This window comes from Globicephala melas, chromosome 2, assembly GCF_963455315.2.
Source record: "Globicephala melas chromosome 2, mGloMel1.2, whole genome shotgun sequence".
NCBI classification, from domain to species: domain Eukaryota; kingdom Metazoa; phylum Chordata; class Mammalia; order Artiodactyla; family Delphinidae; genus Globicephala; species Globicephala melas.
The window spans coordinates 33,788,092-33,813,043 of NC_083315.2; the positions used below are offsets into that span (position 1 = coordinate 33,788,092).

Below are 24,952 nucleotides of genomic sequence, written 5' to 3' on the forward strand. Positions count from 1 at the left end.
AATCACGTGAGTGAGTGGGGCTGTATGAGGACTCACATGCAGCCAGGATGCGCCTAGGCCCTCCCAGGAACCCCTCTGTCTCTGAAGACCCCCTTCTCCCCCAGCTCAAATACAACCACTGAGGACGCTGCCACTGCCAGCTTTCCAGTTTCAAATCAAGAATCAGCAAGAAAGGGACTTCCCTGCTGGTGCAGTGGTTTAAGAATCCGCCTGCCAATGCAGGGGACATGGGTTTGAGCCCTGGTCTGGGAAGATCCCACATGCCGTGGAGCAACTAAGCCCGTGCGCCACAACTACTGAAGCCCGCACGCTGCAACTACTGAAGCCTGTGTGCCTAGAGCCCGTGCTCCGCAACAAGAGAAGCCACTGCAACGAGAAGCCCCCGCACCGCAACGCTCGCCGCAATTACAGAAAGCCTGGGCGCAGCAACGAAGACCCGACACAGCCAAGAAATAAATAAATAAATTTATTAAAAAAAAAAAAAAGAATCAGCAAGAAGGTCTTAAAACGAAAACTCATCCATTTGAGCGTCACGATGCTGCAGTTTACAGGTGAGGTTTAGTGCGCCTTGGCCACCTTCTTCAGAGCTGACAGCAGGCAGAGAAAACAGTGCCTTTGCAAACAATGATTCCAGTCATCCCCAACACCACAAACACACAAACAACAATCCCGGATCTACTTTAACTCTCCAGGGAAATGAGTCCATCCAAGAGTCTCTCCCAGGCAGCCCTCGTTCCTGGCTTTGTACAGCATCTCACTGATTCACCATCATCATCTCATCTGCAGGGACTCTTAAGCAGGCTACCCCAGGACTGGTATTCATGTCCCCAGATTTTCTTTAAAGACAGGAAGCCAAAGCACAGGAGTGTTAAGTGACTGTCCGAGGGCATCATTTCTAACTGGCAGGGATGGGACCACTTGCACGTTTTCTGACTCGGTCCAGTGCTCAAACCAGTTTGACCCACTGCCAGCAGATGCACGTAGGAGCAGTGCAGGTGCAGTCCATGCAGTGGGCCCAGTGAGACGTGTTCTTGGGAGGCTGACCTCCCCTCCTGGCCAGATGGGGCAGCACAGGTGGCTCCATCTTGGTATGACCACCACCTTCCTGGGTCTCCTGGGCTGGCGTGCCCAGAATTGGCTGGGTTTGGGAGATCAAATTGTGATGAGTTGATACAGAACGACCTCTGGCACAAGGTAAGGACCCATTAAGTACTTGGCGAATGAATGAATGAAATCTAAGTACATATAAGAGTCCTGGAGGGCTTCCCTGGTGGAGCAGTGGTTGAGAGTCCGCCTGCCGATGCAGGGGACACGGGTTCGTGCCCCGGTCCAGGAAGATCCCACATGCCGCGGAGCGGCTGGGCCCGTGAGTCATGGCCGCTGAGCCTGCGCGTCCAGAGCCTGTGCTCCGCAGCGGGAGAGTCCTGTGAAGATTTCTTGATGAGAAGAGGGAGTTGGGGGATGATCTTCATGGCATGATTGTGGGATCTGCAGCTGCCTTAGAGCCCAGAAAGAAGGCTTTCTAACCCCCTGACACTGAACTTCCACGTTTTAAAGCTTGCTCAGACCTCGGCACATTCAGAAGACAGGCACCCCAGGACTCAAAGGTGGGGAAGCAAGATACTCTGATACGAGGAGAACGTTTTCCATCTGGAGGCGCAAAGGCTGAGGACTCTGGAAATTTTCTGCACAGGGTGCTGGTAACCTGAGAAACTGCAATACGAGGGCACTCTGGTCAAACGCACGTGGGCCTCCCTCACCAGCAAGTTGGTGGGCCCATGGAGGAGCTCGTGAGGGAGTGTTGGAGAATTCCACACAGGACTGTGTGGCCCTGACCGGAGAGAAGGACAGGGAGTCGTGTGGCTGTGAAGCCCCTTCCAGGTGGCAAGGCCGTGCTCCCTGGTTCCGACGATGCACCGGGCTGGGCATAGCCCGTTCGGGGTCGTTTCATCTTGCAGCAGGGCCTGGGGGGGATTTTAGCCAGCACTGCTGGGGGTGGGGCATCTGCTCTTCTGTCCTTCCCGCTGACAGCAGTACGGGCTCACCAGGTCCTGGAGGCCAGAGGACTCCTGTTCCATCTTCTATAACAGAACACAAGAACCGGCAAATGCCCAGGGGAGAGGAGGCTCTCCTCCAAGTTCCCCTTGTAGGTGCCCTGAGCCCAGAATCAATTCCAGAGCGCTGCCTGGGCAGGTTCAAATGGCCTGGTTTCCCTGGGGCGCCTGAAGGCTAACTCATGCAGGGGAAAAATAGAGGAAAATGATTTGAACAGAAGAGACAACAAAAGGAGTATTGAAAGTGCTTCTTCCTGAATGCTTAACTCATTTTTTAAGCATCATTTTGCCAAGCTGACGTCTTTTAAGGGGGAAAGTCTGGCACATCCGGGGATCTGTGGCACAGGACTGAGAGCTCGAATGCTACCAAGGGGCTGGGCCAGGTTCTCGGGATTGATGGTGATTCTTCTCAACAAACGGGGAGACGTGGTCTCTGAGAGTGATCGGCACAGAAAGGCTTTGGACCCGCGAGCATCGCACGGTGCCCGGGCAGAGTCCCTGTCCGGTGGCCGGGGCCTTGGGGGTCCACCCTGCTGGAGGAGGGGTGCTTGGGAAATGGCAGCCCCACCCAAGTGGAAGGAGGCGCAGGAGGGGCCAGGGCTGCCTCTGGCTGATGTCTGGTCACTGGTGGGTTCCAAAGGTAGAGCGGTTCCACTGGAGCCCGTGTTCTCCCAGGCTCTCCAGCTGCGTCCCAACAATGGCAGCTCCGCCGAGTCATGGCAGTTCTCAGCCCACCAGCCAGGATGTCAGCCGTAGAATTTCTTCACTGCTTTCTGGAGGTTGGCGTAAAACCCGGCCATGCTGCGGGGAAAGAAGGAGTCCACCACGCCCTGCGGAAGGTAACCGCTGAGGTCGGTCTGGAAGAACGTGACCAGGCTGGTCTTGTTGGGCTCCCTGTGAAAGCAAGGCCAGGGCTGTTATGCGTCTGGAGCAGAGAGCCCGCCCAGGGGAACGGTCCAGACCCAGGGGTTTCGCTGGGTTCACTGCCCAGGGCATCCCTCTGGATCTGCTTCTTTTCAGGATGGAAGCGGGTCCTCTCGTGGATGCTTCCATGGCCCCGCCAGGCCGTTGCGCGAGGACGACCCCCCACTTCCAGCCCAGGAAGGTCATTCGTTCCCTGTGCCCGACTCACTCGGCAAAGGCTTTCAGAGAAGTCACTCCTGTACCGGGTCCTGGGAGGAACAGACACAATGCTGCACTCTGTCCACTGAGGGCAGCGGTTCTCCAAATGGTCTGGCAGCTCCTGGGGGCTCCTGACACCCTTTCAAGGGGTCTGCAAGGTCAGAGCTATTTTCGTCACAACACTAAGATGTGATTTGCCTTTTTCACTCCCATTCTCTCAGCGTGTACTTCACTCTCACGAATTTTCTCTTGGCCAGGACCATGAGGGCATGGGCTTCGTGGAGACCACTGAGCATTTTATTTGAATGGAGCTGTCAACAGCTTCCGGGGGAGGTTTCCAGAGGCCACATGAGATGTGATATCACAACAGACTGAATGCAGAAGCAGATATGAGCTTCTGTTAAACCTGACATTAAAGAGATTTCCCAAAATGTCAAACAGGGCCACTCTTCACTATTTTTCTCCTCTTTTGAAAAATATGGTTACTTTTCACAAAAATATTTATGGGAACATATAATACACGTATTATCATTATTTTAAAATAAATGTTTTTTAAATATCCCGGTTTTAATTTCAAGTATAGTAAATACTGATGGATATAATCCACATGAACAGAAGCGCTTTGATGCCCTGAATAATATTTAAGAGTGGAATGGAGCCTCAGACCAAAAGCGTGAGAAGGGCTGACTTAGAGACCTGACGCGTAACTCGCGCCCACGTGAAGGGGCTTCGGCTGGGGGTGGCAGAAGCCCCGAGGGAGGCCACAACACGGAACATGGCACAGACCTGTGCCGAAGTCGAGAGGCGGGGGTCCGCTCACCAACCTAGCAACTCAGCGGACCTCCCTGGGCTGCACATGTAGTGGCCTCATGCTCAGGGGCACAAGGCAGTGAAGCCCACCAGCAAGAGTCAGATTCAGTGAGGGGTGCGCACGGGAGGAAATGGGACCCAACTTGGTAGGGACAAGGGGTCTTCAGTGTCACAAACTTCCCAATTGCCAGGACAACAAAGGCACGGGCTTTGCGGAGACCATTTGGCGTTTCATTTGAATGGAGCTGTCAGCAGCCTCAGAGTCTCAACAGGAACCCCACGGAGCATTGCACCTGCCCATCAAATGTTTCCTGACATCCTGGAGGTCAAGGGCTGAGAAGTGGAGAGCCTTTAGAACCTTGCCCTCCCTCCCAGATGCACAGACAGGGCCGGGGACCAGCAGATGAATGACAGTGCAGGATGGTGCTGGCTGGGCAGGCTTCTCTCCTCTGCTCATGCCTTCTCTGCACAGAGCCTGAACTCGGGGCGGGGCTGGGGGGGCACTGACTGCCTTCCATCCCAAAGACTCAGCATCATCGGACTCTATTCCTTGCTCACCAACCCCCAGCCCCTCCACCTTTGCTGGGACCTTCTCTCTTCTCTCTGTTCCTCCTCTCCAGGCTCACTCAAGCCCCCGTACTTCTCAGTGCTGTCCTCTTTGGCCTGAACAGGTGAGGGAGAAAGTCTGCCCAGTGACCATGCTCTCCTCCGGGTGAAGACGGGGCTTGGGAGGAGGTAAACACGCAACAGGCCGGGTGGAAGAGGCAAACTCGGTACCTTACAGAGTGGTCACGGTGAAGAGTGTTTCTCGCTTGGACATCATTAACAGAGCTGGCAAAGGGGGGCTCAGAGAGATGTTGGAATCACCTGGTCTCCCCATGGAGAAGGCTGGGCTAGATAACGGCGTCCACCACTGGTCCTTGTTGTAAGGATTCGTGAGCTAACACGTGCAGAGCACTCAGCAGACTCGCTGGGCACAGAGCAGGGCTGCATTCACGATGTGACTACGCTACCCCTGCTACAAACACCAGCCCCCCCGCCTGCAGAACAACCAGAACCCGACAGCTCTGCCCTGTCCGCTGCAGCCACTCGACTCAGGCGCCACCATCCCTCACCTCTAATTAGTCCCCTTGCTCTGGCTCACAACCTCGCCCACTCCAGAGGCATCACAGCACTGGACACTCAGCTCAGGGCACATACTGCTCCAGACTCCCCGCCAGCTCCCCATTCGATTCCGAGGGCAGCGCCCACGACTCCAAGACATGGGCCCTGCTCTCTTAGTGACGGGATCTCCTTGCCTTTCCCCCTGCTCACTGCCATCTGGCACAATGGCCTCCATGCCATTCCCTCAATGCCCCTTGCCTGCCCCCACCTCAGGGACTTTGGACCTGCTTATCCCTCTGCCAGGAACGCACTCCCCCCAGCCCCCTTCCATCCCCAAGGCTCCCTGTGCCGTGCTTTGGTCAAACGTCCTATCAGGGGGGCCTTTGGTCTAGCTCCCCCATCCCTCCCCAGCACCTTTATCTGGTTTTTCTCCAAATCATTTAAAATCTGATCATTACAAGCATGTACATCTGATATAATTATGGTGCTTGTGTTTTGTCTGTCTACCCTGCTCCCACTAGAATCTAAGTTCCAAGAAGGCTTATCTGTTTTGAAGGGTCAATATCTAGATTAAGAGCATAGATTTTGGAGTCAGATGCTATAGCTTGACCAGCTCCTGGCTGTGTGATCTTGAGTAAGTTACATAACCTCTCTGTGCCCAGAGTCCTCATATAAAAAATGAAGGTAATAACAGTACCTTAGAATTGTTATAAGAATAAAAATGAGTTAAATTATAAAATATAAAGAAGAGTGCCTGACACACAGGAGTGATGTATAAACATTTGCTGCTGTTCCTGTCACGATTAGTATCACTTCTTGAATCCATAGCGCCTAGAACAGGCCTATATTCATAGAGTGATGGGAACCATCACAGTCACAGGCTTCAGATCCACATAAAATGCTTTCAGATCCACATAAAATGCTTTCAAGCGAGCTGAGTCAAAACCTCCACACTAGGGACTCCCCTGGTGGTCCAGGGGTTAAGATCCCACGCTTCCACTGCAGCGGAGGCAGGTTCCATCCCTGGTCGGGGAACTAAGATCTCGCATGCTATGGGGTGTGGCCAAAAGATAAAACAACAAGAAATATATATATATAACATATTGGGAAGAAATATTTGTAACATATATAATAAGAAATGTTTTTAAAATGTCTTAAGAAAAACACCTCCACACTAGCTGGGTTTTGGCTCTAAGTGACCCAGCTACAAAGTCTGTGCAATCAACTCTTGCCATCTGGAATGAGGCATAATGATACTCATCAAATTGTATGTTCTCGCCAAGGAAGATATCCATAGAATTCAGCCCCTAAGGGGAAGGTGCGCTGACTCTTATTCTGAAAATTCCTCTGTGTGTGTGTGTGTGTGTGTGTGTGTGCGCGCGTGTGTGTGTGTACGCGTGTGTGTGTGTGTGTGTGCATGGTGAGGGGAGCTGTGTTGGACTGCAGCTATGCTATTATTTTCAAACTCATAAAGTTTTGCTACGTTTAACAGAAGTCTGCCACAAGATGTCTGAAAAGCCAGCTTAGTCAGAAGTGTCAGGTGGACGTGTGGGATGTGGGTTTTCGGTACAATGCTATAGCACCAAAACCCTTCTCCTGGGATTGTGCAGTGACAGCATCGATGTTTCCCCTGCTGGTGTCTGTCTGTGGGTTGCAGGGTGACAGGGACAGACCCTCAGGTACAGTTTCTTTTTTGTCAACTTGAGTGGTTCCCAGGATAAACCAGTGACCTTTGGGTTATTATTACACGGAAAGCTCCTGGTAAAAACCTGGCCCTGGTGGCCCAGTGGTTAAGACTCCACACTTCCACTGCAAGGGGCGTGGGTTCGATCCCTGGTCAGGGAACTAAGATCCCGCACGCTGCTCGGTGAGGCCAAAACCAAAACACCAAAAACCCAAAAAGAACCTGGCCATGACCTGCGAGAAAATAGGGACAGAACCATTTCTGAGCTCAGTTCTGGGGCTGACTCACGGTGTGCTCTGAGAATCGCCCTTTAGCCCCGAGCATCTCCACCCCATTCCTCGGTGAGGGGTGAGGAGCACCGTGTGGGATTCGGGGTGAGGACAGCTAAGCTCTTGCCTGCTCCAGGCTGCTGGAGAGCACTCAGAACATGGAGGAGAAGACTGGGTGCCCAGGGCCCCCATGGCCAGCCTGTGAGCCTGCACAGACCACCTAACTTCCCCGAGCCTCAGTTTCCTCATTTGCTAAACGGCACCGTGACATTTGCTCAGCTTGCCTGGGGCCGGAGGGAGGGTTCCCCACATCAGAAACAATGACACTTGCCCACAATTCTTTCCCACGTGCCTAGAACTTTGGCGTGTTACGTCACCAATGTGTGTGTATAGGGTTCTGTAACATCAAGGCCTACAGAGTGGCGAGGCATTTTTATTACTACGAATCATCATTAATGTTGCCATTGAGTAGAATGTCCTCAGTGAAGCCACAGTTAGGTCTGGGCACATCATTCAATCCAAGAGGTTATCCTTACCCTGGCAGAGGTCCGCAGAAGCAACCACAAGGATGGTTAAATCCTCTCACATAACCTGGCTTTGGGGGACATAACAGATGCTCCACACTGGTAGCTGGAAGACAGAGAAAGACGCTCAGTGAGCTACAACTTCGGGCAGTTGGGCCACTGCCGCTGAAGGGCCTTACCGGGCACCCACGGTGGGTACAGACCAGTCATCTGGAGCCCAGGCGTCAGAGGACGACCCTGCCACTTGGCCCTGAGCTCTTCCTACTGCCGCCCCCCGTCCCTCACACTCACACACATGTTCACACATACTCGTGCGCACACACACACGCACACACTCATGTCCACAGCTTCCCCAAGCCTGCTGGAATATTAGAGAAAACAGCATTTCAGACTATGAGGCCTGGGGGCAGGAGAACGAAGGGACCCCTCTCAAATCGCAGCCGCGAGAGGTGTGGATGGACACACAATCGACCCCCATGTGGAAGATTCAGAGGAGTGGCAGGCGCTGTGGCTTTCAGCGGGACGCACCATCAAAAGTGCAGAGGCAGGAACTCTGCTCCTCGTGGGAAGGAGGGGAGCGGACAGCCCCACAGCCCTCTCGGGACGGTGCTCCGTGGGTGCAGGGAATCACCGCACCCTGGGGTTCCCTGAAGCCAAACCGTACCCCGCATGTCTAGGGTACAAACTATGCACCTCAGCAGGGATGAAAACGGGGTGCTGACGAAATCTGCGATTTATAACTAAAATTACTAGTGTGTGGACTCTCCCACCTCAGACCTCCCTGGCACAGAAGCTCCCCAAACCTGACAAGGGGAGGCTGGCACAGAAAAAAGGACCCAGGCTTTGAGTGCTCCAGGGATTTCCAGCTGGTCGGCTTTCCTTGAAGAGCTGGGCGGGTGTGGAGGAGACAGAGCCCAGCATCCCACGAAGGCTTTGCAGCAGCCCTGCCGTCACTCACCATTGGAACTGATGGTCCCATCCTCATACGTCTTGACCAGCACCAGGTCCACAAAGTCTCTGGGAGAGATGAGCTTCATGACGGCCGAGGGGGTGGTGGTTCTGCTGACGCACTGTGTCTGTCAGAGCAAAGGGGGATCCAGCTGCGTCTGATGGCTGCGCATCTGCTCCCCGCCCCAACTCGACTAGGAGCTCATCCACCCTGTCCCAATACCCCAGGGTCTGGAAAATGGGAATAGCACTGACAGCAGGGTGGTGCTGTGACCTGGAGGGTCTAGAATGAACTTTCCTGGACGTGCCAAGGGTCATGGCAACACACCCAGCTCGTAGAATCCAGGGTTGTGACATGGGCTGCCCATGGCCAATCAGGACCACTCTGAGCTTATGTCTCAAAAGATCATGAGAGTTGCCATTAATTGAGCACGTAGTAAGAGCCCGGCTGGACAAAGCTCTCAGTGGTCCTTTGCAACTGAGAAATAGGTTTCATGAACCCATTTCACAGGTGAGGAAACTGAGGCTTGGAGAGATGAAGGAATTCACCACAAAGCTCAGGGTGGAGATGAGGCCTGAATAGGGCCAGGAGTAGGGTGAGGCAAGAGAGGCCATTCCTTCCTAAGGCCGACCGGGTACTTGCCTAACCCTGAGAGCAGTGCCTCCTTAAATGTGTGTCCTGGGCAGCTTTCTGGTTTCTCCCAGCCCCAGCCCTGGGAGGGAGCACCCTTTGAACTGCACTCCATCTCAGAATATCCCACCAAGTCCATTCTCCCACTTTACAAGCCAAGGGCCCTTCAAACCCACCCCATGCTTTATCCCATGATTCCCCTCCTCCAGCAGGACCCCAGTCCTTTCAAGGTCACAAGGTACAGGTCAGGCCCGAGGATGGGACAGTCCTGGGGAGACCTCTGGGGAGCAGGTGAGAAGGTCTCTTGCCTCTTTGGCTATTAAGACTAGGGGCACCGTGTGTTGCTGAGAAAACTCTGACCCTGGGTATGAGTCTTCCAGGTGGGCATGCTATCCCTGGGGGCACTTGAGAACTTTCCAGTGGGCTCTGGGAGCACTGGGAATCAGTTTCCAGAGGGCTCATCCTCCACGTGTCCTTCCTAGAATGACCTGCCTGAGAACAGCCTGCACCTTCATGCAGGTTTCCCTTTCCCACTTGAAAAAGGTGCCACATACCCCACCCATCTGGAATCTTCCAATCATACACTGTCCTAGGGTGTAAAATCCTCCAGGGGGCCAAAGGGACACTGAGGGATGCTGATTTCAATATTTAACCAAGGCACTGCACGCTGGAGTTAGAATTTCCATGTTTTCCCCCCTCTTAAAGCATATATTCTTTTTAAAGGCCAAAGTTTGTTGCTAGAAACAAGGTAATTTTGCCTTTTCGGAATTCTAGTAGTTTGTAGTAGGAATGGCAGAAGTGATGAGATTTTTAAGAAAGTAACTATACAGGTTCCACTCCTGATTATTGCTACAAAACGCATCAATCCTGAAAGAGAGTGTCTGGAGAACAAGATGAAGAGGACATATTGGTAAGAAATGCTGAAAGCGGCAGCACGTGTTACAACTGCCACAGACTTGTGGCAGGGCTCTGTATGTCATCCATCCACCCATCCATCTACTATCTATCAATCTTAGAATTAGGATATTTGAGATTTGTCAAAATCATGCTGTCATTCTGTTATTACATTTCCATTACGTTTCAAAGGGCATTAACCCATGTTTCCTCAACTTCAAGCATTTGTGTATAATTATTTGTATACTATCTTCACAATTTTTTCCTATCTCTGGTAGCACCTATCCTGTTATCCACTTAATATTTTTATCTAAATGTGCTCACTTTTTAAAAGTTAAACTTATTTAAAAAAGGAGGCTATTTAACTACTGGAAATGAAAAAAAGGTACCACTTGGCATAAATAAAAGACAACTGCAAATATATATATATATATATATATATATATATATATACACACACACACACACACACACATATACACACACACAAGGGATTTTTGGGTTCTAATTCTGAGCCTGAGGCCAGCTGTCTGTTTTTTATAATGGAGATTCGCAAGTGTTAAACAGGTGTCAAAGGCACATTAGCACCTATCCCAGACTTTTCCCTTCAAGTTATCAGAGAGATTGAAGATTTGAAATGAGGTGACCTCCCTATGTGTGATTCAGTTTCAGCTTTGACTGTTAAAGACCTAATACACTGAATCACCTAGTGCCCCAACATTAGGTGCCCCACCCTTCAGGAAACACTGACATCATTTGTGATAATGAACTGAAATGTGAATTCTTGGTCAAGGTTAAGAACACTTGGGTCCTACGGATTGACCAGTAAAGAACTATGGCTTGAGGTTTCACAGCACCATCTACAGAAACACCCAAGAGGGTACCATGTCCGCAGATGTCAAAATCAAGGCACCATTCAAATTTTAAAAAGCCGGCAACATTTCCCCAGGGCAACTTTTTAATTCGTTTTGGCTATGTTTTGTGTTGTTTTTTCTCCTTAACTTCTATAATCAAAAGGAGGTGGATACTTAATACTACAGCGGATCCCAGGGCAGGACAAACTAGATCTTTGTTGTCCAATACGGTAGCCACTAGTTCCATGTGGCTATTTAAATTTACATCGAGTCATGAAAATTAAGTAAAATTAACAATTTATTTCTTCAAACTAGACACCTTTCAAATGCTCTGTGGCCACGTGGGGCTAGTGGCCACCGTATTGAACAGTGCTGTTGGAGAATATTTCCATCATAGCGGAAAGTTCTCCTGGGCAGCGCTAGAGTAGATACCACACATTTTACCCATGGAGCAACTGTCATCCAGCATCTGCCGCCTGGCACAGCGTTACAGCTGGCAGAGAATCCTGACTCTCTGGCCAGGACTCAATTCATTACCGTGGTCCCAGTAACGGGCAATATTTCAAACTAGAGCGGATGTTTCCAATCCAGGCACTGCTTCAGCATCCTCAGAGCTAATGTTCACTCCGCATTCCTGCTTTCATCATCCACTGCTATGTTCTCTCAGCTCTGTTTAGGGCAGCTCTACCTCTCTGGGTCTCATTGTTACCTACCTGTACCTGGGCCGAGGCTGGGTTTGAGTGTCAAGCAGTGGGCAACCTGTTTGCTGGGCTTCAGGGGCTCACAGTGTACTCCTCTTGCCTAAAGGTGTCACTGACCCCCCGCAGAGGGAACAGAGTCAGGTTACTGTCTAGTGATAACAGTGCTTAGGAAGACTTACATCAGTGATGCTTTCGATAATTTCAAAACTGTTCACATTCTCATCCCACTTATCTCGTAGGGTCCCAGCAAGTGGCTTCACACAGTCCCACACCTGCTCTGGTGTCCCATTCACGATGCCTTCTCCTCGGTACCTGGAGCACAAAGAGGAATGTGACCCCAAGGCATCAGACTTGTTTATCCTGGGATGACATATGAGGACTAGAAGTCACGTCTGTCACTGTTCTTTCAGACAGCCTTGCAGAGAAGGAGCTGACATTTACCAGCCCACCTCCCCTCAGGCCTGCAGGAATGGACGGAAGGCAAGCTTTCATAAGAATATAGTTTGAGGAAATGATGTAGTTAAACACGGAAACTTTTCTGGAAGGTAACTGGCAAGTTGATTCCAGGTGCTAGGGTTGACTAGAGTCTCTTCGGAAGCAAACCCACAGAAACAGCAGGAAAGATGCGGCACCTTTGACAGGCTTTGAACAAGGGGTGCACTTACAAGTTCCCTGGAAACTCCACAGACGGCCTCCAGGAAACTGAAACTCCGTTCTGTCAAAAGGCACAGAATCGCAAAATTTTAGAGCTAGAAGGGCCCTTGGGAGATCACCAGGCCCAATCCCCTGTTTTACCGAAGAAAAGTCGAGAGCCCCAAGAGATGCAAATCTCCAAGGTACCCAACTGACATGTAGCAGAGCGGGGACTGGTCCAGGACAAAGCTGCCCCCAGGAGGATGTGATGGACAAAGGGATCTTACGTGGCTGACTGGAAGGGCACTGGGGAGTTTTCAAACCACCTTAAAAATCACCCCGCCTCTTGTTTCCTCGGGCAATTTATGTCTCTTTGTTAAAAATCCTAAGTGTCCAGTGACCAGCACCACCCCTCTGCCACCTTCCTGGGAAGGCAGCGAGGGGCTCCTGCTCTGAGGAAGGGAGTAAAGGCTTTGGAGCCTGGTGCTTCCGGTTCCATCCTAACCATTTACCAGCCAGGTGACCTTGGCCAAGTCTTTCAAAGAAAGGGACAGATACTTATCTCCCGGGGGGGTCATTGTGTGCAAAAACAGACTCGATAATTTTTTAAGGAAACAACCCCCAGTGCGATCTCCTCCTCAGTCTAGCTCCGGAGGATGGAACGCAGAAAACCTCCAGGAGAGAGCAGCCTGGGGGCTTCTGGAACCCCGGCCCCCGGGAGCAAAGGCCCCTCGACCCCTTCCTGCCCAGCTCCTCACTCACGCCTTCCCGGCAAATCTTCCATCCTGACTCGTCTCGCCGGTACTGGAGCATCTTCTCCGCCACCACCTCGCTTATCTGCGCGGCCAACGCCGGGTCCATCGCGCCGAGAGCTGCGCGAGGTTGCTGGCTAGCAGGTGCGGTGTGCGGTGGCGGCCGGGCACTTAGGTATGGGAGGCCGGAAAGCCCGGGCCAACAGAGGAGCCCGGAGTCCCGCCCCCAGCCCCGCCCCCGCTCTAGGATTGGCCTAGACCATCAGACAGACCCTGCCCCTCTCTGAGATTGGCAGGGTCGGAGATCACCGGCCAGTCACTGCAGGACGCCCTCCGCCCCGACGGGTCCGAGGCGCGCCCCGCACGGTCCTGCAGAACCTGCTTTTCGCCCGTCCCAGCTCAGGGAGGGGCTCTGGGACTCCGGAACTTGAGAAGGCCAGTGGTGGAGAGCCAAGTGGGCCGGGCCAGGTGGTGCGCAGCGTCGTAGACTTGTGTAAGGAGCGTGGACTTCTGTGTTGAATGCACAGAGGCTTTCAGCCAGGCGGGAAGATGGAGAAATTTCCATCCGAAATACCTTTCTAGGGCGGCTGTTGCAGGGGTGCAAGAGGGAATGAGCGTAGAGACTGGGAGGCCCGTTAGGAAGCTGCAGCGATAGTGAGAGAGATGGGGGTGGCCTGGAGCAGGGGCTGGGTGGTGGGGGTGGAGAGAAGAGGACCCCTCGTAAAGTGCTTAGAAGGTAGAACGTAGAGATCTCTGTGACAGATGGTGGAGGCCGGAGGAGCAGGAAGCATCGTGACTCCCACCTTATGGCTTGAGCCACGGGTGGCTTAGCTGAGCTGGGGACAAGACAGGCTGGAGGGGGAACATGGTGCGTTCAGTTCTGGGCACGTTCAGTTGGAGGTGCCTGAAAGACCTCTATGTGATGTCCGGGAGACAGTGGGATACGCTGGCATCTGGGAGAGAGTTGGGCTCCAGATAAGAGGTCGCAGGGTTCTGTGCCTCTGGGTGGCATCTACCTTGGAGGGTGAGTGGGGGGGTCACACCCCTCCAGCCTCCTATCCTATCCTCCTCTTCAGCGCTATAACCAACTAAATATTTGAAAAGGTCAACACTGAGATCAGTTTGTATTTTCTGTTGTGTGTGCTTATTATTTCATTTAAAGGTTTGAAAAAAAATGGTGTAAAGAAAATGACTACTTGAAACCCCCTTTTGGAAGATGTGATGGGCTGCCAGGTGTTAAGAAGCCGGATGGGGAATTAGGGAGTCCAAGTTCTAGACCTGGTTTCACCCACACTTTGCCGTGTGCTTTTGAGCAAGTCACTTAGCCTGTTTGCTTGTAGGTGAAATGGGACCATAATGAATGTCTCCCCATGCCACTGTGATAGGCAAGTGAAGAAATGCATGTGAATGTACCTTGGAGCCATTAAAAAAAAAAAAAAGGACCAATAAGTTAACCATGGTTAAAAAATTAAGCACATCAAAATCTCATAAAAAGTCAGATCATAGTCTGAGGGAAAAATTAGAGCGTATTTTAACTAGAAGGAAGTTTTCTTAATGTACCAAGTGCTCTTACAAATCACTAAGTCATTTTCAAATAACCCAACAGACCAAAAGAACGCATCAGATATGAACAGACACGTTGCAGAAAAATAAATTAGCATGGCTAACATGGATATGAGAAGATGCAGAACCACCCCCATAGTTAAGGAATTAAAACTTAAAACAAGGGGACACTTTTTACACCTATCTGAGGGACAGATCTGAAGAGATTTGTCCCTCAGAGGACAAACAGAGGACAAACAAGAGGCTGACAAATCTGACAGCGGTTAATTCCGTGTTGGTGAGTATATGGAGAAACAGTTGTTTTTATACAACTTTATACAGTTGTTTTTACGCTCTGTGGGTGAAAGTGTAAATTTATGTAACCTTCTGGGAGCAAAATAACATGTATTAAAATTTTAATTTACTTTTTTTTTGACCCAGCAACTCCTGCACACAGATGTATAAGATCGATCTTGCAACTGGAAACAACCTAGTGTTTGTCAATAGATTAAACAAAGTTACAGGATATCCATTTATTAGATTATTATGTAGCCATTAATATAGTGTGGCCCAGATGAAAAAAGGTGGGGCTGGAACAGACAGGAAGTACTCAACAGAGCCTAGGGAACTAGAAGTATGAGCGGATATGAGTGGACTATTTTAATCAAGAGCAATTCACTCTCTATGAAGGAAACAAATGATATTTCCAAGCTTAACTTTAAAATAACTTAAAATTGTTTAAATTCTTACCCGCACCAAATAAAATGTTTATATGTGTACTAACAGGGAAAATATCCACTATATATATTAAAAAATGTAAATTGAAGGACAGCAGTACTGTAGATAAGAATAAGAGTCAGGGCTCAAGTCCGAGTGCCCTGGTTCAAATCCCAGTGTCACCATTTACTAGCTGTGACCTTGGTGAATAACTGACCATTCCAGACCTTTGCATCCTCATTTGGAAAATGAGAACATTAGTAGTACTAACTCATAGGGTTGACATGTGGGTTAAAGGATTTAATAAATGAATAGCAATGAGAATGGTGCTTGGCATACAATAAGTATATATTTATATATAGTATCATAGTATGATATATATCATATATCATGTATATATATCTTGAGTGAGAAAGAGAAATAACTAGAGATGTGCTTATATGTGATATTTTTATGTTTACATATATGTTATGTATGTTTATACATACATATGTATGTTTATACATGTACTATAGGTTTGGAATATTTACTTCTAGAAAGGTATAGAATAAACTATTAACAGGAGGGGGTAATGCCACAGGACACTTCTTTTTCATTTTATATCATCATATACTGCTTAATATATTAATTACTAGCATGTAGGTTTGCTTAAATTTAAAAAGCGTTATTGGGACTTCCCTGGTGGCACGGTGGTTAAGAATCTGTCTGCCAATGCAGGGGACACGGGTTCGAGCCCTGGTCCAGGAAGATCCCACATGCCACGCAGCAACAAAGCCCGTGCGCCGCAACTACTGAGCCTGCGCTCTAGAGCCCGCGAGCCACAACTGCTGAGCCCATGTGCCACAACTACTGAAGCCCACGCGCCTAGGGCCGGTGCTCTGCAACAAGAGAAGCCACCACAATAAGAAGCCTGCGCACCTCAAAGAAGAGTGGCCCCCACTTGCTGCAACTAGAGATAGTCCACATGCAGCAACGAAGACCCAACGTGGCCAAAAATTAAAAATATAAATAAATTAATTAATTTAAAAAATAATTTAAAAAATTAAAATAAAAAGCGCCATTAAAAAATTCAATGTAGGGCTTCCCTGGTGGCGCAATGGTTGAGAGTCTACCTGCCGATGCAGGGGACACGGGTTCGTGCCCCAGTCCGGGAAGATCCCACATGCCGTGGAGCGGCTGGGCCCGTGACCCATGGCCGCTGAGCCTGCGCATCCAGAGCCTGTGCTCCGCAACGGGAGAGGCCACAACAGGGAGAGGCCCGCGTACCGCAAAAAAAAAAAAAATAAAAATTCAATGTAGAATATTTCTAGAAAGCTGCAGCTCTGGACCCTCTCAGTCTGGAGCCTATTAGAATTTTGTTTGGGGATAAAACACTATGAAAACAAAGCTGCGGGAAAGTAAGTCTTGCTGTAGAAAGCGACTTTTGTTAGACATCGAATGCTTAAGAGATTTTTATACTTACAAAATGGAGCATGGGTTTTAAAATTTTTCTAGCATTATAAGAGACTTTAATCTTTGCTGCCAGAAAATGCCAGTCCTGGGTATACATGAAATATTTGGAGAAGCAAACTGTTTAACCCTGAGGCCTGTACACACTGGCAGCAGGAGACGGGTGACGTTGGGACAGCTGTAGGCAGGCCTCTGGTCTGTTTTGCCTCTGGAGGCCAGGACAGGGCAGGGTGAGCATATGGCTAGAGCCGGGGAGGGTGTGAGCTGCCCACAGAGCTGCTCAGCCCAGCCTGCGTTGGGTTCTTTATTTAGCAATCTCCTTGAGGCTGCAGTTCAGAGCTGACAGAGTAGAAGGAATAACTGACGTCTGTAGATTCCATTGATCAGATCCTACCCATGAGGTCCTCGGGCCTCCAAGTCAGCCAGTTGTCCAAAGCAGACCTCACTGAAGTCCTAGATGAACTTTAAATAGGTGTGTATGTGGCAGGGGGCCCAGAGACTTCTAACCCAAACCACCGCCAGACCATCAAGGGGATGGGCCCAAGTGTCCAAGTGCTCCAATCCTAAAATCTCCTGAATGGAGTACTTGCTTTCTACCTAGTCACTGATGAAGAACTGTATGTGTGTTTACTTAGTTAGCTCAGGCAGCTGCTAGGTGAATCGAGTCTGTGAGCACACATATATTTATGTATTCACCGGTAAGCCACTGTCTGAAGCACTTTACCTGTATTGTGTCATTTAACCCTCACAAGTAGAAACATCTATTCCCACTTTACAGGTTAAGAAACTGAGGATCACGTGGGGTGTCCAAGGCCACACAGCTAGTAAGTGGCAGAACTGTGGTAAACACCACGCCCAGTTTCTATTTCTGAAGGTCACATTTATACTCATGCTTTACCGATTCCTACTTCCTAGAAGGATATGCAGTGGTTACCGTGAAATGGGTAAAGATTAAAACACATACCCAATAACCTACGAACTCTAAAAAGGAGGAAAACACAAAAGCACACACATACAGAGTGGCAGGAAAACAGGACTACTACCTCAGACTAGGGAGTTAGTCTTCTAGAAGTGTGTAGAAAACTTTTTTCTGAGTTTCCTGCATTCACGAATTCAGAAACAGGAGTGACAGAATCATCCTCAAGTTGCTAAGATATTTACCAGACTGCTTTTTTCTGAGAAGTTTTGGGGTATTTTTGATTGTAGTATAGTTAATTTACAATGTTGTGTTAGTTTCAGGTATACAGCACAGTGATTCGGAATATTTTCCATTATAGGTTATTACAAGCTATTGAGTAGAGTTCCCTGTGCTATACAGTAGGTCCTTGTTGTTTATCTATTTTATGTATAGTAGTGTGTATCTGTTAATCCCAAATTCCTAATTTATCCCTCCCCCCTTACCCCCGGTAACCATAAGTTTATTTTCTACATTTGTAACTCTATTTCTGTCTTGTAGATAAGTTCACTTGTAGACAGAGGCAGACAGAGAAAGGAAAACATCATATGATATCACTTGTATGTGGAATCTAAAAAAATCGTACAAACGAACTTATTTACAAAACGGAAATAGACTCACAGACGTAGAAAAGAAACTTATGGTTACCATAAAGGGAAGTGGGTAGAGGGATAAATTAAGAGTTTGGGATTAAAATATACACACTACTACATATAAAATAGATAATCAAAAAGGACCTACTGTATAGCACAGGGAACTATACTCAATAGCTTGTAATAACCTATAATGGAAAAGAATCTAAAAAGGAATATATACGTATGCGTATGTGTGTATAACTGAATCACATAGCTGTACACCTGAAACTAACACAACATTGTAAATCAACTATATTTCAATAAAACTTTTAAAATGAAGAAAAAAAAGTACCAGTATCCACTTCTAAGTCAACATGAGCACATGGGCCACAGAGCTGTATAAAAGATGTTTAGTGCAACATTGCTTTTAGCTGCAAAGAAGTGGAAATGACTTCGACGTCCATCAGTAAGAAATGGATAAATATCATGTAGTTTATTCAAATGGTGAAATACTACAAGCTCAAGTGAGCTTGATCTGCATATGTCTTCAACAGACCTCCGAAACATAAATATGTACAATATGTGCAGTATAATAGCATTTACTTAAGTAAGACATACTTACATATTGTTTATGGATGTGTATACGTACATGTTTACACACAGGCACACACACAACATGAATAGCTGTAAACAGTTGGCTGAACGGACACACGCCGTGTTGTGTGTCACGTGCCTTGGCAGCCTGAGGGGAATGAAACTAAGTGTGGGGATTAGAGTAGCTTCTGATGACATCTGTCCTGTTTTCTTTAATAATAATAACAAAATGACTAGATGGAAATAAAATTTCAACATCTGTTGACACAGGGGGAGGATGGGTCCTTGTCACTCTAGTCTCTGTGCTCTTCTGCATCTTTTAAATTTCTCTAAATTAAAGACATAGCCCATCACTTTGTTGTGCAGCAGAAACTAACACAACATTGTCAAGTAACTATACTCCAATAAAAATTTTTTAAAAATAATAAAATAAATATATTTTCAACCCTACAGAAAATTTTCAGGAACAGAACAATCCCATACTGTTATAATCTGTATACTTTTCTGTAACACTTCAATAAAAGAAAATTCTGACCAACAAAAAGACGTAGCCGAATATTAAGTGCTGGAGTACATGTGAGCTATGTTGCTCACTGAAAGGTGATGAACGTATCTGCAGCTCTGGAGAAGTATTGGCAAAGCGCGTGTTTTCTTAGGAATGCTGCGGCGCCTGCTGGTCCCCTAATCCTAATGGAATCCTCTCTGCTCTCACACAGACACAAGTACTGCTGCGGGTGCCTGGAGGCAGGGCCAGGCTTTTCCAAAATATGTTTCAATGTCCCAGGGAGCTCTTGGCTAACAGCCCCAGACTAAGCATGTAGAAGAGCATACCCTCATCGTGGAACTCCTGTGGGCACCTGTATTACAAAAGGACGTTCCCGTGGCATGTAGACCATTTCATCTTGAACAAGGCACAATCTCCTGGATCTGTCATGGTCAGGAGGTCATGACATGAAGTAATTAAGCACTGTCAAGCAACTGGAAAATACTGCACACTTTTTTATGAATTTGGGGAGGAGTGTTCATCTGCGTCTACTTTTAAATGGCATTACATATACTGGATTTTTCTTTGGGGTTAGAATTAGCAGTAGATCTTGGAAGATAATCCCGTTACCATGTCATTCGTGATTCACTCATTAGGACGCTCCATTTATTTATTCATCCATCCGTTCACATGCAACTAATGTTTATTAAGTACCTAGGATAGGCAGCATTCTGAGATGGCCCCCAGGATTCCTGCTCTTGGTGTACATTTCCTATAAAATCTCCTGTGGAGTGTGTTTGAACTTGTGAATCTGATAAGATTTCACTCCCATGATTAGGTTCTGTTATATGGTAAAGGTGAAGTTATTTAGAAGATGTAATTAAGGTCTCTGACCAATTAACTCTGAATTAATCAAAAGGAGATTATTCTGGGTGGGCCTGACCTAATCAGGTGAGTCCTTTAAAACAGAGTCCACATCTTGCCGGGAGAAAGAGATTCAAAGCTCAGGAACCCCTCTCTTGCTGGCCTTGAAGATGCAAGGAGACATGTTATGGAGAGGGCCATGTGGGAGGGAAATGTGGGGAGCCTCTGGGAGCAGAGGGCCTCAGTCTTACAACCTCAAGGAAATGAATTCTGCCAATAGGCACATGAGCTTGGAAGGTGACACCCTAGCCTCAGATGAGATGTCAGCTCTGGCCAACACCTCGATTGAGACGCTGAGCAGAGCACCCAGCTAAGCCATGGAAACTGAGATGATAAATGAGTGTTGTTGTAAGCCACTAAGTTTGTTATGCAGCAGGAGAAAGCAAGTACAATATCTGTTATCTGTCAGGTACCGGGGCTGCAGAAATGAATAAACACCATTCCTCTCCCAAAGGCACTCACCGTCTGTTGGAGGAGACGGAAAACTTAAAAGACACAATTTAAAGCGAAAAGTTACCATGGAAATAGGAATAGGGGTACACGTCCGGTTAACCACGGAACGCTCATGGCTGCCAAACCCCCGCATATGCCAGTGAAAGAGGCATTGACCATAAAGGTGAAGATAACGGCAAGTGGGGAGGGACAGCTCTGTTCCTTCCCTGGGGCTCACCGGCTGGATGCCATCAACCTGGAATTTTCTGTGGCTGTGCATTCCTTCTCCACCTACCACGTGGAGGAAGCCGGTCAGCAGTAGGAAAAACAAGGTCAACAAACAGACATAGAGTTGAAAGGTGAAAGAGAGAATCCTGAAGATGTTTGACACCCGGGTCCAACCGAGCCTGAAGCCAGTTTGATGCTCAACCCTCCCAGTTAAAGGAACCAGTAAACCCTGGGGATTTTGTTACCTCCAACCCAGGTATCCTGACTAATGAATACAGATAGGTAGTTGGGTAAACAGTATGGTAAGCGCTCAGTAAATTTTAGTAACTCTGGTCATTACTAAACTGATTATTGATATGAAATAATTAAGTAATTAAGCGCTGTGAAATCTTTAAGGGCAGCCACCTCATCTTGGGGTGTTTATCAGGGAGGACTGAGTTTTGTACGCTGAAAGAGAACATTGCAATACGAACAGGCCACTCCTAAGATTCAGGACAAGGGCAGACACGTGGGGTGAGTCTTCTGTAATTGGATCAGCTGTCTGGCTTGCCTGTGATTTGGGGTCACCCTGAATGGAGGTCAAGGACTGAGGTTTTTTGAAATGATGGCCTAAAGTGGCTGGACCCAAAGAGACCCCCTGGAAACAGACCCGCACACTTGTATATGGTTGTTGTAGATTAGGGGGCCATAGCCCTGTGGGTCTCAGGGCCGCAGCCGGCAGGCCACACGCCTGGATATGCCCCACTGATCTCACCTACTGGGTGTGTTTGTCTCTCTTCCCAGAAGGGGAGGGACCATACACTTGTCACGCTACACGGCATTCCAATAGGCCTCTGATCTCTATGAATGGGACGCCAGGAGAAGGCCCTAGACATTTGAACAAATCAGGTCATTCAGATCTGTGGTCAGCTCCTGCCTAGACATGGCCTTCCTCCTGCCAAACTGGCCCGCAGACCTCGGAAACTTGGGCTGGCTGCGGGTGACCTGGAGACACTGGTCGGTGCTGCTGTTCTGCTGGTCACTGCTGGATGCTGCCGACATGGAATCAGATTCTGTGACGGATGGCTCGAACTTGGCCTTGACTCTGGGCTTCAGAGGGTGCTGGGGGGGTTGGAAATTCCGGTAGCGTGGCTTTTTATGCACATACATCGGCCGGTCAAGCTGATCCTCAATGCCATCATTCCAAGATTTGTAATGTGTCCGTCTCTGGAGCTCAGGAGTCAGGGCCTGACTTTCTAAACTTTTGCCAACATAAAAATGAGGAGCCCCGTGGAGGTCGGTCAGGGAGCGTGGGTAGAAAGCCCGTCTGCTCATTTTTCTCCTCTGCATCTCCTCCTCTTCTTCACTGAGCTGTGGAGAGGCCCAGGGAATACACTGTTGCATGTTCCTGGGGTACATCTCCACAGCGTCCCCAAAGATGTCTACCTTGAAACGTCTTTCTGGCCAGAAAGTTGAATGGTTTTCTTGGTGAGGGTCACGTTCATTAACCATATAGTATCTGGGGGCACGGGACCTATGACCCCGTGGCACCAAAGCTGAGACCCTTGATCCATGGTCGATTTGCTGAAGGTCTTTTCGGAAAAGAGGCTCTGAGTGAACGTCTTCGATGCGCTTTGTAAACATTCCAGGTGTGCAGGGTGTCTTCCTGTAAAGATCACTTGTGCTTGCACACAGACCACGTGGGTACCTGAAAGACAGAGGTGGTTAAACACCTGCAGCGTTGCTGCTCACAGACCCCTATGCTGTCCCAGCACTGCGAGCTAGAACAGCAGTTCTCTGCATTTCCACTGAAACTTGTTCTGAAATGTTACTGGGTGTCCAGTGGGCAATTTCCCACTGGTCCAGTGGTTAGGACTCTGTGCTTCCACTGCAGGGGGCACGGGTATGATCCCTGCTAGGGGAACTAAGATCCCCCATGCCGTGCAGCGAGGACAAAAGAAAAAAAATTTCCTAATGGGTGTCCAGTGGGTTGCATGCACAGGAGGCTTCGGGGAACTGGGTTAACTAGATTTCTTTACTGCTGGAATTTTCAGAACCCTTAACGTAATGATGTGCACCGTGAACCAAGCGTTGTGCTGGTGTATTTCATCATGGAGACCTCCTTTTGTCCAGGAGCATATAGTGGGCCTAAGAACTGTGGAGCACACGCTGGGAACACTGCCCCTCACTATCTCTGCCATGCAGCCGTCCGGGTTCTTGGACACTTCCTCCCCATAGCCTATGTAGACAAAGAATGTCACCTGTCATTTCAGAGAACAAAGGATGTAAAGCCATCGGTCACTGCGGCTGCCGTGACGGTGCCCCCTACGGGGAATTCAGGATGGAGAAAAACAAGATACTGGCCCTAGATAGTTAAGATGTGTATCAAAGAAATAACTTCAATGAGCTCAGCCTCTTGCATATTTCCCTAGAAGATAGAAAAGCACTAAAACCATTAACTTGAAATGTCTGTCTTTTTGTGATTAGCAGTAAGGCTTTGATGTTCAACCACGTGGGGTTTTTTTTCAGCAAAAACTGCTGTATCTCCTAGCTCCTTCTTTGGAACGGTCCTTCAGAACCATCTGAGAGGCTGTGTCCCAGGTCATAGTCCTCAGTAAGTCCACCAAATAAAACATAATTCTCAAATTTTAGGTTGTGCATTTTTTTTTCAGTCGACACCTATCCAGGACTATTGGAATCTCTCCTCCGTACCAAAGCCCAATAGATACATGAAGACAACGCCTAATATAGCAAGATTTTGAATTCTTTGTTCACTTAGTCATTGCTTTTACAAACAAAACAACCTCACCCCTTATCCCTGCCAAACAACTCTCCTATATATTACCTGTATTGCTTTCACTGTGTTACATTCAGATCAGATATAATTCTCCATGTAAGTTAGGGTCAGTGCATCCTTCTAGATGTCCTACCTCCCTGAAAAGAACGCAGGGCTCTACTGCTTTCTTATGTGTAGGTACAACTGAAATAATTGACCCATACAAATGCAGAAGTGATCTTGCCCATAACTTGGCCAGCCTGGAACTAAAATATAAAAGATCTTGCCGATAATATAGCCAGTCTGGAGTGAAAAAATAAAAGATAAAAAAAAATTTAAACAACAACGTCCTACTGTATAGTACAGGGAACTATTGATATATTCAGTATCTCGTAATAACCTATAATGGAAAAGAATATGCAAAAGAATATATATGTATATACATGTTTATATAACTGAATCACTGTGCTGTACACTTGAAACTAACACTGCTGTGTAAATCAACTATACTTCAATAAAAAAAAAAAAGAAGAGATAAAGTCCCAACTCCAGAGAGACTCAAAGGCCTTAGTGGTCTGTATTACACTTCTTTCCAGCATCATCTCTGGCTTCCCTCCAGGCTCCCTTTTCTGCAGTCATTTCCCGAAGATGCCTCACTTCTTCATAACGTCATACCTTTGTTCATGCTTATTCTCCACTATGGTACATTCTTATTTTTTCTTTTTGGTTTTTAATTTTTAAATTTTTTGTGTTTTCTTTATAACATTCTTTCTATATCCCCCAAAAAAATATTAAATGGAGATTGGTTAAATAAGTCATAGCATATCTAGACAGTGGAATAGTAATTGACCTTTTCCTCCCCATCTTTATTGAAGTATAACTGACAGATTAAAACTGCATATGTTTAATGTGTACAACTTGATTTAATATATGTATCCATTGTGAAATGATTACCACAGTCAAGCTAATTCACACACTCATCATCTCACAGAGTAACCACTTTTTTTGTTTTTTTTTATGACACATGTCATTGTCTCCTTTTAATAGAGGGATTTAATTGACCAAGAACTGCAAACTTTTTTAAAAAAAACTGGTATATGGCTTAGACAATACTGTCTATTACCAACCAAGAACGCTCTGGAACATATTCTAGTTTCTTTCTTAATAAATAAAAAGAATGGTACACTGTGACCAAGTGTCGTTTATCCCAGAAATACAGGAATTGTTTTTTTTAAGTCTTAATTTTAAAAAACGGCTTTTCGTTGATACCAGTTTATTACTCAACACTATGGTACATTCTTTTTTTTTTTTTTTTTT

The 24,952-nt window shown here is 47.7% G+C and overlaps 2 protein-coding genes and 1 long non-coding RNA gene across 4 annotated transcripts in view; 1 reads left to right on the plus strand and 2 right to left on the minus strand.

Moving 5' to 3' along the window:
- Positions 1–355: 355 nt before the first annotated feature.
- Positions 356–13,182, minus strand: STARD5 (StAR related lipid transfer domain containing 5). Of its 2 annotated transcripts, none has more exons than XM_030878477.3 (6): positions 12,991–13,179; positions 12,261–12,310; positions 11,775–11,907; positions 8,526–8,643; positions 7,580–7,673; positions 356–2,948 (listed from the first exon to the last, which is right to left on the minus strand). In XM_030878477.3, the coding sequence occupies exons 1-6, from the start codon at positions 13,087–13,089 to the stop codon at positions 2,801–2,803; spliced, it is 642 nt and encodes a 213-aa protein (XP_030734337.2). In that variant the 5' UTR covers positions 13,090–13,179; the 3' UTR covers positions 356–2,800. The 2 variants fall into 2 exon arrangements, with proteins under 2 accessions (XP_030734337.2, XP_060149757.1); XM_060293774.1 differs by lacking the exon at positions 356–2,948 and adding an exon at positions 3,090–3,582 and having other exon boundaries at positions 12,991–13,182.
- Positions 13,183–13,283: 101 nt separating this feature from the next.
- On the plus strand, positions 13,284–17,988 carry LOC132596740 (uncharacterized). The gene is made up of 3 exons (XR_009562750.1): positions 13,284–13,473; positions 14,587–14,820; positions 15,957–17,988. It is a non-coding gene; the product is annotated as an uncharacterized lncRNA (long non-coding RNA).
- A 3,759-nt stretch (positions 17,989–21,747) lies between these two features.
- Positions 21,748–24,952, minus strand: part of TMC3 (transmembrane channel like 3) — a 44,382-nt gene continuing 41,177 nt past the window's right edge. Inside the window, exon 22 of the mRNA XM_030878699.2 lies at positions 21,748–22,567. Within this exon, the coding sequence (XP_030734559.2) occupies positions 21,748–22,567 (820 nt within the window). The remainder of the gene's footprint in view (positions 22,568–24,952) is intronic.

Coding starts and splice junctions, on each gene's coding strand:
- STARD5 (XM_030878477.3), bottom strand. CDS start 13,089: ATGGACCCGGCGTTGGCCGCGCAGATAAGCGAGGTGGTGGCGGAGAAG. Junction 12,311..12,990: donor GGAAGATTTGCCGGGAAGGC/GTGAGTGAGGAG, acceptor GCCTTTTGACAG/AACGGAGTTTCAGTTTCCTG. Junction 7,674..8,525: donor TGGGACCATCAGTTCCAATG/GTGAGTGACGGC, acceptor TCTGTCTTCCAG/CTACCAGTGTGGAGCATCTG.